Genomic DNA, 13566 nt, shown 5'->3' on the forward strand with positions numbered 1-13566 from the left:
AAACTTGAATTAAAGACTTGACAAAAGCAGCAACATCTCTCTTAAGGGTAAAGATAATCACAAAATAATGCCCTGCCTCCATAAAATTTATTTTTACAGGGTTTTCTTAGAATCTATAAGCCCTTACAGATTTGTTGAGCAAAACGAACCTTTTTTTCCGAAAACTTGAAAAAAAGGGCAACATTTCTCCATAGCTACTGAAAAATGGATGCTAAAACAAGAAAATCTGTTAGGTTAGCTAAAAGCCGATACTTCAAAAGTAAGGTTCAACTTTTCCAATGAGGAAATATATAACTTTACTAGCTGTTGGGTCGCGCCACCCCGACACCTAGTTGGTGGGGGCGCTTCGCCCCCCAAGCCCCCCCGGGCGCGTAAGTCGTAATTCATCGTCCTAGCTTACCTGGAAGTGCCTAAAGTAGCAAAATCGGGACCGACAGACCGACAGAATTTGCTATTGCTACATGTCACTTGTTGCCATAAAAAGAAACACAGATTCAAAAAACACAAAGCATCAAAATTATAAAAAATGCAGCAGAAAAGTAAGACAATGAAAAAAGATATAAAAACCATGATTTCATGGTGTCCTGATTAGGCTCTTGTAAGGCCCTAAGGGAAAAAAATGACAGCTTATCTAGTAACTTCTCAAACAACATCATGACGTTAGTAACTCCATTACTTGGCATTACGTTTATTATTACGACAAAATCAAGGTAAGTCAGGTAAAAATATTCATAATTTATTCTATAGCAGCGAGTTAACTACATGCTTTTATAAAGTAATTATAATAAATCATAGCAAAAAATTATCGTCTTGAACTTAAATTTGATACCGCCTCGTTATAAATTGAGATTAGCTACTGATCTGATTATTGTTATCAATTCTATAACTATAAGCGATTTCCCTCAGTGACCCAATGTCCATTATCTTGGACACTGGAGCTCTGCAGAAAACTGTTCAGTCAATAAACATAGGATGCTATAGACCAACTGCAAAATAGCAGAATAAACCTGGGGAAGGTAAACAGGAAGGGTGTACTAAATCACAGGATTGCTGACCCCCACCCCTTCATTGCACTTTCTGGCTGAAGGGCCTTGAAACGGAGATTACACCGGTAGGGAGGTATGGAAAGAGTTCCAATGCGGCCAGTAGCAGAATCCAACAGAATCCGAAAAGCTGTCAAATCTGTCAACAAATTTCACTAACCATGAAAACTGCCTAGTAGCATTGCTACTATGTTACCCCACTTTTTCCACGGTGGCCAGTAGGGACTGTAAATTCCAATGCCGTAATCTTTACATTTATAACCACAATCTAGAACAGTAGTGACGACGTTTTTGAGCTAAGCCTACTAATATATATAAACAAAGAAAAACAAAAAACAACGACATCTGATGACGTGTCTTGTACTGTGGTAGGTCAAATGTTTTGGAAGGGGTGAAGTGGGTGGAGAGTGGGTTGATTCGATGAATTCTGTATTTTTAACAGATTTGTAGCATAGAACCTTAATTTTTCTTTCTCGACAGATAGTCGACGTTTTTCATCGAAATAAATTTCCGCCTTACCGTCCTAGCCAAGTGGTTAGCACGATAGACTTAAAATCCTTAGGACAGGGGTTCGAGTCCTGGTTTCGCTGGCTATTTGGTTTGGAATTGGGGTCAATGGTGGGACTACGTAAATTCGAGCCAGCTATAAATGGGTACCTGGAGAAAAACATGGGAGCCGTCGGATGATTTGCCCCCAGCCACGCATTGCGCTTCGGGCGAAGGCATAAAATCAGGAGATCGGCACAAGCGCTATGTATAGTTATTCCCCACGTTTAATGGGCTGACCATGACTGAACTAGGAATTGGGTTTTCTAGTGTTTGAAAATATAATTTGTTTTTACATGTAAGACGAAATAAGACACTCGTTGATGGAGGTCTGTTCGTGTATGTTATTGTGAGGTATCTTAAATAAGACTGGATCTTTTGAGGCGTTTTGACTCTCAAACGGCGAGCGTGTGATACACTAAAAGGACTCCTGGCCTGGAAAATTTCTTTGTCAAAAGTAGTGTAAAATATGTTACGGCGACCTACGGTAAAGCACGGCCACCTACGGTAAAATGCGCCCACTTTTAGGTTGAAAAGTGCTACTTGTGTCGAACTCTATTTTACGTTTAGACATATTGGAAAGCATATCTCCCTGCTTGTTAAACTGGTGCTTATCCTAGAAATACCACTCTTTTATTTATTTTTTATTTTTATGTAAATGGATTGTAGTTGAGCTTTTTCAGTGTTTTTTTCTTTTTACCTTAATTACTTTAATTCACACTTCAGAAAGAAATAAGGGTCCAGTGGATATGTTTAACTCAGTTGTTGATACTGGCAATCAATTTCATATTCTAAATAAATAAAAGAAAAATATATGTATATATCCCACTATTTAGAGCCCAGCTATATGCAACTCCGCTAGAAGTTAGGCGGATAGATATAGTTTAAACTCAAGCGATAACGGTGATCACATTTTGGTACTATCCAGGACCTATTCTTTTGTAGTTTAGAATTGTCAAACTCATTATTCGGTTACAGTTTATTGACATGAGTGATGGGCCGTCCTGTTCGTATTGTGAGAGTTTCGTGTGTTCGTATCGTGGGGATACCTTTTTCTCACCTCAACTGTTCTAATCATTATCGCCAATTATATAAAAAATGCCTGCCTGATTCTGCTGTCAATTGAACCGTTCTGAAGCTTCTCTGAGTGACCTCATGTTTGATTGGTAAACTCTGGGAAATATAATTCTTGCTTTGGCAAATACACTTGTATTTTAGTAGTATCTCCATGCACCTGCATTAATGTCAGAGCTGGTAGTTTTAGGGCATGTAATCATTCTCTGTGTGGTTTTCCATCAAGGACAGATTGACATTTTGCGGTCCATATCCATACTTATTCAATCGGCCGTAGTTAATTTTGTAAAAGGACCCAGCAAGCATCTTCCAAATTCCAGAGCTGGTAATTGAGCTCGATAGTTTTAAGAAAATTCCTTGTAGCACACTAGTGATTGTTCTCTTGAAAAGTCTGATCCTTGAGTTTGATTTGGAGACTGCGAGTAAGAAATATTCATGGACGTTTCGCAGGTGATTTGCATGACTCCCAGGTCTTTACCGCAGGTGGAAGTTACAAGTGGTATGATAGACGAAGTCTGGTTATCCTTCATGCTATATTGGTGTTACGGATCATTATGGGCAACACTGTATGGTAAGACACTTGAATATATTAAAAGAGAGAAGCCTCGGATCTGCTTGGATTATATTATTATGGACTATGCTTGGATTAGTTTTGAAATCTTGTATTTAATTATTTTACTTTATTTCATTTAAATGAGTTTAGCATCTTACATCATTTTTTTTTTTATCAGACAGACGGACAGAAAGAAAGACAGACTAATTAACTTACGGGACCCCCCTCAGCTGGCCGTTGGCCCCCTCTCACCATAGAAAGTTTCAGCTACACCCTCGCCAAGAACCTTATACTTATACCGAATAAATCTGGTGGAAACACCTAATAGGGTATGGAGAGAGCGCTTTTTTGAACCTAACACATTCAAGTTCAACTACAGGGTCAGAAAACACTTTGCAACTAACCAGGGCTATGCAGCAAATCTAGTGGCAAGACTTAAAAGGGCATGGAGAGAGTGCTTTGTTGTACCCAATACATTCAAGTTCGAACTAGAAGGGTCAGAAGACACTGTGCAGCTAACCAGAGCTATGCAGCAAATCTGGTGCTAACATCTAAAATGGCATGGAGAGAGTGCTTTGTCGTAACTAAAACATTCAAGTTCAATTAGCATGGTCAGAAAGCACTGTGCAGCTAACCAGAGCTACGCAGCAAATCTGACGGAAACACCTAAAAGGGTATGGAGAGAGTGATTTGTTGTGCATAATACATTGAAGTTCAACTAGAAGGGTCAAAAGACACTGTGCAACTAACCAGGGCTATGCAGCAAATCTGGTGGCAACATCTAAAATAGCAGGGAGATAGTGCTTTGTTGTACTGAACACATTCAAGTTCAACTAGCAAGGTCAGAAAGCACTGTGCAGCTAACCAAAGCTACGCAGCAAATCTGACGGAAACACCGAAAGGGCATGGAGAGAGTGATTTGTTGTGCCCAATACATTCAAGTTCAACTAGCTGGGTCAGAAAACACTGTGCAGCTAACCAGGGCTATGCAGCAAATCTGATGGCAACATCTAAAATGGCAGGGAGAGAGTGCTTTATTGTACTCAACCCATTCAAGTTCAACTAGCAAGGTCAGAAAGCACTGTGCAGCTAACCAGAGCTACGCAGCAAATCTGACGGAAACACCTAAAAGGGTATGGAGAGAGTGATTTGTTGTGCATAATACATTGAAGTTCAACTAGAAGGGTCAAAAGACACTGTGCAACTAACCAGTGCTATGCAGCAAATCTGGTGGCAACATCTAAAATGGCTGGGAGATAGTGCTTTGTTGTACTTAACACATTCAAGTTCAACTAGAAAGGTCAGAAAGCACTGTGCAGCTAACCAGAGCTACGCAGCAAATCTGATGGAAACACCTAAAAGGGTATAGGAGAGAGTGATTTGTTGTGCATAATACATTGAAGTTCAACTAGAAGGGTCAAAAGACACTGTGCAACTAACCAGGGCTATGCAGCAAATCTGGTGGCAACATCTAAAATGGCAGGGAGATAGTGCTTTGTTGTACTTAACACATTCAAGTTCAACTAGCAAGGTCAGAAAGCACTGTGCAGCTAACCAAAGCTACGCAGCAAATCTGACGGAAACACCTAAAAGGGCATGGAGAGAGTGATTTGTTGTGCCTAATACATTCAAGTTCAACTAGCAGGGTCAGAAAACACTGTGCAGCTAACCAGGGCTATGCAGCAAATCTGATGGCAACATCTAAAATGGCAGGGAGAGAGTGCTTTATTGTACTCAACACATTCAAGTTCAACTAGCAAGGTCAGAAAGCACTGTGCAGCTAACCAGAGCTACGCAGCAAATCTGATGGAAACACCTAAAAGGGTATAGGAGAGAGTGATTTGTTGTGCATAATACATTGAAGTTCAACTAGAAGGGTCAAAAGACACTGTGCAACTAACCAGGGCTATGCAGCAAATCTGGTGGCAACATCTAAAATGGCAGGGAGATAGTGCTTTGTTGTACTTAACACATTCAAGTTCAACTAGCAAGGTCAGAAAGCACTGTGCAGCTAACCAGAGCTACGCAGCAAATCTGACGGAAACACCTAAAAGGGCATGGAGAGAGTGATTTGTTGTGCCTAATACATTCAAGTTCAACTAGCAGGGTCAGAAAACACTGTGCAGCTAACCAGAGCTACGCAGCAAATCTGACGGAAACACCGAAAAGGGCATCGAGAGAGTGATTTGTTGTGCCTAATACATTCAAGTTTAACTAGCAGGGTCAGAAAGCACTGTGCAGCTAACCAGGGCTATGCAGCAAATCTGGTGGCAACATCTAAAATGGCATGGAGAGAGTGCTTTATTGTATCTAACACATTCAAGTTCAATTAGCATGGCCAGAAAGCACTGTGCAGCTAACCAAGACTATGCAGCTGACCACCACTTTCAGAATTAAAAACATTTTATAAGTACATCTGCAAGCTACAATTCAATTCATACAATCTCAATGAACGAGCAATATTGGAAAGTTATTCGAAGCAAGTGATTTATATGAATGGAAATCCTAATTTCATTCAAACTTGAATTAAAGACTTGACAAAAGCAGCAACATCTCTCTTAAGGGTAAAGATAATCACAAAATAATGCCCTGCCTCCATAAAATTTATTTTTACAGGGTTTTCTTAGAATCCATAAGCCATTACAGATTTGTTGGGCAAAATGAATCTTTTTTTTCCAAAAACTTGAAAAAAAAAAGGGCAACATTTCTCCATAACTACTGAAAAATGGATGCTAAAACAAGAAAATCTGTTAGGTTAGCTAAAAGCCGATAGTTCAAAAGTAAGGTTCAACTTTTCCAATGAGGAAATATATAACTTTATATAAAAAAAGAAAGGAAGTCACTTAAGCGTAACCAGACCCGGAAATTACCTCTGACTTGTCTTGTAGAAGTTAGATCCTGTTCCCAGGAGTCTTGGAATGGAACTGGCGCTACTGGTTCAAAATCTGGCGTAAAACGTCTTGCTGTTATGTTAGGATTCGTCCCTTGGCTTTTGCAACATTTACACATACAGGAATGATATCTCAAACGTCCTTCGTCCAAATATGGGTGAGATAAGGCATCAGTAACGGATATCCGTCTACTCTGAATAATAAGTAAAATAAATACAAATCAAACAAAAACAAGTCAGTAGATATAAACTAAAAATAAAAGTACAATATACAAATAAAACAAGAAAATGGGCTGATTTTGGGAAGGCTGAGTTCCGATTTTAATTTTTCAGATTTGAAATAAAACCAGGTAAAAAAAGCCACTATACGATTTCAAAGACAGTTTCATCCGATATGTTAGATTCCATTTAGGCTTCTATTTTTTTTTTTTTTTTTTTTTAAAGATGGCTTATAAAAAAAAAACTTTTGGAATAGAATAGAAAAGTTTATATTCACCTATGCAAAATTATGGGCAGTTGCCAACAATAAATAATCGATAACGTCTGTAATTCACGATTTGCCAATCACCATGATATTATACAATGTTTAGCGTCTCCAAACCAGAGATATAACAGAAACTTCTGCATGTTTCCAATCATCATTAAAATGATGTTATTCTTCTTCTTCTGATAGTAAAAAGTAAGCGAGTGTCTCATCATATGGACTACATGCAGTCAGGTTTCATCAACAGGAGACAGTTTTTATATTTTGGCAAATCTACCTTGTTTTAACCCACAACCCGGGGCAGACTCCAGTTGAAACCTTCATAAAAAGTTCTTATTTTGGGAAGGGTGGGTGTAAGGAAACTAAGAATTTTATGTTTGGGGAAGGGGGCGAAGTATTCTTGTCACTAGTTCTCACTAAAGAGCAAGAACTTGTTTTTTTTTTGCCTATCATCCAACAGGACGGTAGTTGACTGTGGCTAATTTAATTAGCCACAATTTAGCCACTAATTTAGTATAATGCAAGAGATTTCATAGCAATAAAACATTTCGCGGTAACTACCAAAAGGCAGAAAGCATATGACTACACCACTTTGAAATTTTTTGTATCTAAATATGTTCACCTTGAATTAGTACTTCCTGCCTTAAGCTTTTGTTGTTGCTGTTTTTGTAGGTATATGCTTTGTTTATTTAGTAAATATTCGGATGATTATATTATCTTAGATCTATTGCAATGCATACAATTAATCCATTCTATTACTAGATAAATTAAAAGTAATGAAACTAAGCCTCTGGATCTCCATTTATGCAGGCTCTTTTTGGCTTTGGTATTAATACTTTTCAGTTTCAAAACAATTTAGCTATTGATACAATGATATATCATACGTATATTACGTTTATGTGAAGATCGAATATTTCCTGTTTCTTATCAATTGGCTCTGGGACTTGATTTTTTCTTTTTTTTGAGAAGCTAAGAATTTTGCTACTCAACAAGGGCGAAGGTTTATACGTTTAGATTAGAACATATAAATGAAATTTCAACAAACAAAGAACTTTTCCACAAAATCAGATCTGAAAAACTTCAACAAACTAATAAACTTAACCCAAACAAATTCAATTCATACAAAAACCATTTATCTAAAAATCAACCTGACGAACTTCAACCAGCATAGAAAAATTAATGCTCACCAAGCTCAATCCACAACAACCCTAGCCCAGGAAACACCAATATACAATACACAAAAATTATCACCTGTTTCATTTAACGTCGTCAAAAACGCCTTACAAACATTTAATCCCTCTCCCTCCATCATTGAGCTCACCAAGCTCAATCCACAGCTCTAACCCAGGAGACACTAATCTACAATACACAAAAATTATCACCTGTTTCATTTAAAGTCGTCAAAAATACGTTACGAATATTTTCACTCTCCCTTCATCATCTTTCGTCATGATTATCCCCTTCCTTGTAAAATTGTTCCTAAGACCATGACTACCAAGAACCGAGACTGGATTTCCGAGAAACACGTATTTACGGTTTTGCACAAGCATCTGTGCAGTGATGTAAGGGCTAAATCATGAATGGGTTGTTTTGCCTTCTGCTGGGGAGAATTTGGTGGGTTGAGCAGTTCCCGAGTTCATTTTGCGTGGGCAATATTTTAATAGGGAAATTTTCCTGGGGTTAAATAATGGTTGGGTTGAATTTCCCGTGAATTTCAGTTAAATTTTTACAAGGGTTGTATTATGATGAGTTAAATTTGCTTGGGGGGGGGGGAGTTTGGCTGGGTTGAATCTTGAGCGTGTTGAGATTTGCTTGTACTGCATGATTTATTAACGTACTAGGTGCAATTTACCCAAATCCACATTTATTAAAGTTCCTCGTTAACACTAGTCTGATACACAACAGACACATATATGCAAGCAATATACAATATATTGTAATATACAATATATATTATATATTAGATGAAGCTATATATATAAAAATTAAATAAAAAAAACTGATTTTTTTAGCTGAAAGTAAGGAGCGACATTAAAACTTAAAACGAACAGAAATTACTCCGTATATGAAATGGGTTGTCCCCTCTGCAATCCCTCGCTCTTTACGCTAAAGCTTTTAATTGTTTTAAAAAGTAGAATTGTGGCAAAGAGTCAAACTTTAGCGTAAAGAGCGAGGAATTGCAGAGGGGACAACCCATTTCATATACGGAGTAATTTCTGTTCGTTTTAAGTTTTAATGTCGCTCCTTACTTTCAGCTAAAAAAATCAGTTTTTTTTATTTAATTTCTGAACGTTTTTGAATTAATGCATGTTTGGTTTTGGCTCTCCGCACATAAATTATTAAAATGAAATTTGTATATTAATTCTTTTTTGGCTAAATGGCTTTCTCTTAGTTTTGATCAGACGATTTTGAGAAATAAGGGGTGGAGAAGGAGGCCTAGTTGCCCTCCAATTTTTCGGTTACTTAAAAAGGCTACTAGAACTTTTAATTTTTAACGGACGTTTTTATTAGTAAAAAATATACGTAACTTAAGAATCAACTTACGTAACAAACTTTCACAACCTTATATTTTTATTATGTATATGAGGGGGTTTGTACCCTCGTTAATACCTAGCTCTTTACACTAAATCTTAACTTTTCTCCCAATTCTTTAAGAATGACCCCTGAATCAGAAAGGCCGTAGAATAAATAGTTGAAATTACTAAAAATACTTTAGCATAAAGAGCAAGGTATTTATCTCCTCCTAAATACCTCGCTCTTTATGCTAAAGTATTTTTAGAACCCCTCATATGCGTAATAATCTCTGTTCGTTTTAAGTTTCAATGCTACTTCTTCCTTTCATTTGAAAAAAAGTTTTCATGTTTATTTTTCATTGTTTTCTTATAGTAATGCTAGAGAATCCTGCACCCTTTTCATTGAATTTTTCATCCCCCATGACAGATTTCTCCAAGGAAAGATCCTCCAACATAGCCCCCTCTCCTCAGCCCCACCCCCAAACAAAATAAAATCCCCCTGAAAACGTCTGTACACTTCCCAATAACCATTACTATATGTAAACACTGGTCAAAGTTTGTAACTTGCAGCCCCTCCCCCAGGGAATTGTGGGGGAGTAAGACATTCCCAAAGACATAGTTATTATGGTTTTCGACTATGCTGAACAAAATGGCTATCTCAAAATTTTGATCCGTTGACTTTGAGAAAAAAATGAGCGTGGGAGGGGGCCTAGATGCCCTCCAATTTTTTTGGTCACTTAAAAAGGGCACTAGAACTTTTCATTTCCATTAGAATGAGCCCTCTTGCGACATTCTAGGACCACTTGTTCGATACGATGACCCCTGAAAAAAAAAAAAAAAAACAAAACAAAAAACAAACAAACACGCACCCGTGATTTGTCTTCTGGCAAAATATACAAAATTCCACATTTTTGTAGATAGGAGCTTGAAACTTCTACAGTAGGGTTCTCTGATACGCTGAATCTGATGGTGTAATTTTCGTTAAGATTTTACGACTTTTAGGGGGTGTTTTCCCCTATTTTCCTAAATAAGGCAAATTTTCTCAGGCTCGTAACTTTTTATGGGTAGGACTAAACTTGATAACTTATATATTTGAAATCAGCATTAAAATGCGATTCTTTTGATGTAGCTATTGATATCAAAATTCAATTTTTTAGAGTTTTGGTTACTATTGAGCCGGGTCGCTCCTTACTACAGTTCGTTACCACGAACTGTTTGATATATATATATATATATATATATATATATATATATATATATATATATATATATATATATATATATATATATATATAAGCTTCATTTAATATTAATATTAGCGGGTACATAAATGAATGATACATGAAGAATAGCTGGCATTGTTCCATCAAATCCTTAATTTGGGTTATTTACTGAGTCAGCACTGCCGACATATTTCTATGCACCTGACATGCGCCCTCGAAGGACTTTACTGCACGTTGAAGGAGCGTATTTGTTTAACTTTAGTATGAACGGTTTATTGGTAAAAAAAAACCCATTGCATCATTAGACTGCATATTAAGCTAACCACACACACAGTTTATAATTGTATTATTGCTACGACTAGTCAAGATTTAATGACACCACAAATTTTACATTAACAGACCAAAAAACTGACAAGGTTGCCTCTACTTACCGGATTGAAAACAAGCATTTGGCACAGGAGATGTACTGCTTCGTGTGTGGCCTGCGCGGATAGGCTGTAGAGTGAAGTTAGTGAGTTCATTTTATGTGGTGAACGAGCCATATGCTTCCTCGCGGCATCGCACGCTGTCAACATATCTTCAGGATTAGGAGTTCCCAATAAGTCTGTTATCAGTTCAAGCTAAAAAAAGAAAATCATCAGAATTTCCCACGTTACTGTTTCACTGGAAATTCTCTGTATCTACCATATTTCCAAAAAATTCTTAAATACTGCTATTTCCTGACTATCGAATATCTTTTACTATAATAGTCCCATAGCTTGATAGGAATTCAATACAGTGAGTGTAAAGAGAAAAGTGTAAAGTTAATAGTGAAAGGAGTAAAAATATAATGTTCCCAGCAGTCCGTGGTTAATTGTATTGAACAGCAGTTCCCAGAGCTAATTGTCTATAATTTCTCTTGTTCCCTCATCTTGTCTCTCTATTAGGTACTTTGGTCTCGCTTTTGGTTTATTTGTACCCCTCCTTTAGTTTCTCTTCTTCCCTCATCTTGTCTCTCTTTTACTTGCCAGTTTGGTTGGCTGGAAGAGAATCGATAGGAACGTGTCATTTCTAATGCGATTGTTGGTGGGAGTTGCTATACGATACAAGTTTTTGTTTTGGGCCTCTTTTTTATTATCCTTAAATTATTCATAGGTTAGATTGCACAGTATAGATATTGATAACGTGCAATTTTTGCAAGCCAAGTTGTTATTAATAACAAGAATAGACTCAAAGGTTGTCAAGAAAATTTTTTTCACTTAAAGTCTTCCACCTTTAAACACCCCGAAATTGTATTTACCACGTTTTCCGTGTTTTTTATTTATCTAAATTCATCCTATTTCAAATTCGCTAACTAGCTCGATACCACAAACTATTAGTTAACAATTTCAAGACGACAATCAATGGTAGTTAAACGAAAAGGAGCCTTATACTGATTCCACTAACACCTCATTGCAGTACCAAGCAGTCCGAGGCCGACACAGATGGCCATGCTCATCCTCCCCAAATCTATAAACTCTTTACCACCTCCCAAGAAGTTTCCATTTCCTTTAAATTCTTCTTTAAAACTTCTTGCCATCTCATCCAGCGATGACCCACTTTTCTTTTTTTTAAGATTGTTTTTTTTTTTTAACAAAAAAACCTGGCTTTTTTTTAAGATTATTTTATGGCAAGATTTGAATGCTTGGACCGATGGAAGCAGTTTCTGAAAAAAAAATCGTTATTTCATATAAAGAACATTTATATTCTTGTATATTCTATAGTTTCTTAATATTTATAAAAGGAATCCGAATTACATTTGTTATATAATAAAAAAATAAATTAAAATACTAAAAAGCATTTTATAAAAGAATAAAAAAATAAAAAGGGACAAAATCAGCATTTTTCTTTTAACATTCCAAATCACCAACTATGGTAATTGTTACTTGACATTTTCAATTTAACCTATCCCTTGCACATCCCGTAGCTGGGATGTTTGCCCCCTTTCATTACGATAAATATCAAAAATTCATTTCTGTTCCACTAATTGGTTTCTTAGATATAAACTTGTTAACTTTAGGATGCACCACTCTCGGCAAATAAATTGTGAAGATTCTTCTTCTTCACTGGTTCTATTCCGCCAAAAGCTTTCAAACCCATACCTGTTGTATAGGAGTTTGCGCCTGGAACAAAATCCTTCTTCCAAGAAGTTCACCAAAGATGCACCCAACACTCCAGACATCCACGGCGGCTGTATAATGTTTTGCACCCATCAGAATTTCAGGAGCTCTATAATATTGAGTTACAACTTCTTGGGTCATTGCAACATTTGGATCAGGTTCCTCAACACGTGCGAGGCCAAAGTCACATATCTAAAATAAGAAATTATAAAAAAAAAAAAATGTACATATAAACGAACATTTTAGTGAAAACACATTTTCGAAAGACAAAAAAGTGGATTTTGATAAATTTCCGATAAATAAAGGCGTGTATCAAGACGCGGATGAAGGTTGACAAGTTTCCTAAAATTTCGGATATGTCCTTATGTAAACAAGTCAAATTTTATTAGACAAGATTATAAAGTTTTTCAAGGAGGAGGTATAAAAAGGTTCAAAAAGAAAAATTCAATAAATATACACATGTAAAACAAAAACACCTAGAAACAATAGGGAAAACTTTCTCAAGACCATGGAATTCAATTCAGTGAATATTTCGGCCCTATGTCCAAAGGCTATCCTCAGCGCACATCAACAAATATATATATATATATATATATATATATATATATATATATATATATATATATATATATATATCTATATATATAAAAATAAGTTGTCTGTCTGTGGATGGATGGGTCAGGTGACGTCACCTGAAAAAACTGGATCAGGTGACGTCAAAACTGAAAAAACTAAAAAAGGCAAAAACTACAAAAAAACTAAAAACTAATAAAAAAAATAAAAAAGCTAAAAAACTAAAAAAACTAAAAAAAGGCAAAAACTACAAAAAAAACTAAAAACTAATAAAAAAAGCTAAAAAGCTATATATATAAAAAAAAGCTATATATATAAAAATAAGTTGTCTGTCTGTGGATGGATGGGTCAGGTGACGTCACCTGAAAAAACTGGATCAGGTGACGTCAAAACTGAAAAAACTAAAAAAGGCAAAAACTACAAAAAAACTAAAAACTAATAAAAAAAATAAAAAAGCTAAAAAACTAAAAAAACTAAAAAAAGGCAAAAACTACAAAAAAAACTAAAAACTAATAAAAAAGCTAAAAAA

At 36.2% G+C, this 13566-nt stretch overlaps 1 protein-coding gene across 2 annotated transcripts in view; it reads right to left on the reverse strand.

Annotated features, from left to right (window-relative positions):
- LOC136025957 (serine/threonine-protein kinase NLK-like) overlaps positions 1 to 13566 on the reverse strand; it is a 94193-nt gene that overhangs the window by 25078 nt on the left and 55549 nt on the right. For both annotated transcript variants that reach the window (XM_065702067.1, XM_065702066.1), the window contains exons 7-9: positions 12447 to 12656; positions 10758 to 10946; positions 6087 to 6300 (exon numbers count right to left, since the gene is read on the reverse strand). In XM_065702067.1, the coding sequence (XP_065558139.1) occupies positions 6087 to 6300; positions 10758 to 10946; positions 12447 to 12656 (613 nt within the window). The remainder of the gene's footprint in view (positions 1 to 6086; positions 6301 to 10757; positions 10947 to 12446; positions 12657 to 13566) is intronic.

Source organism: Artemia franciscana, chromosome 4 (genome assembly GCF_032884065.1).
Source record: "Artemia franciscana chromosome 4, ASM3288406v1, whole genome shotgun sequence".
Lineage (NCBI taxonomy): Eukaryota > Metazoa > Arthropoda > Branchiopoda > Anostraca > Artemiidae > Artemia > Artemia franciscana.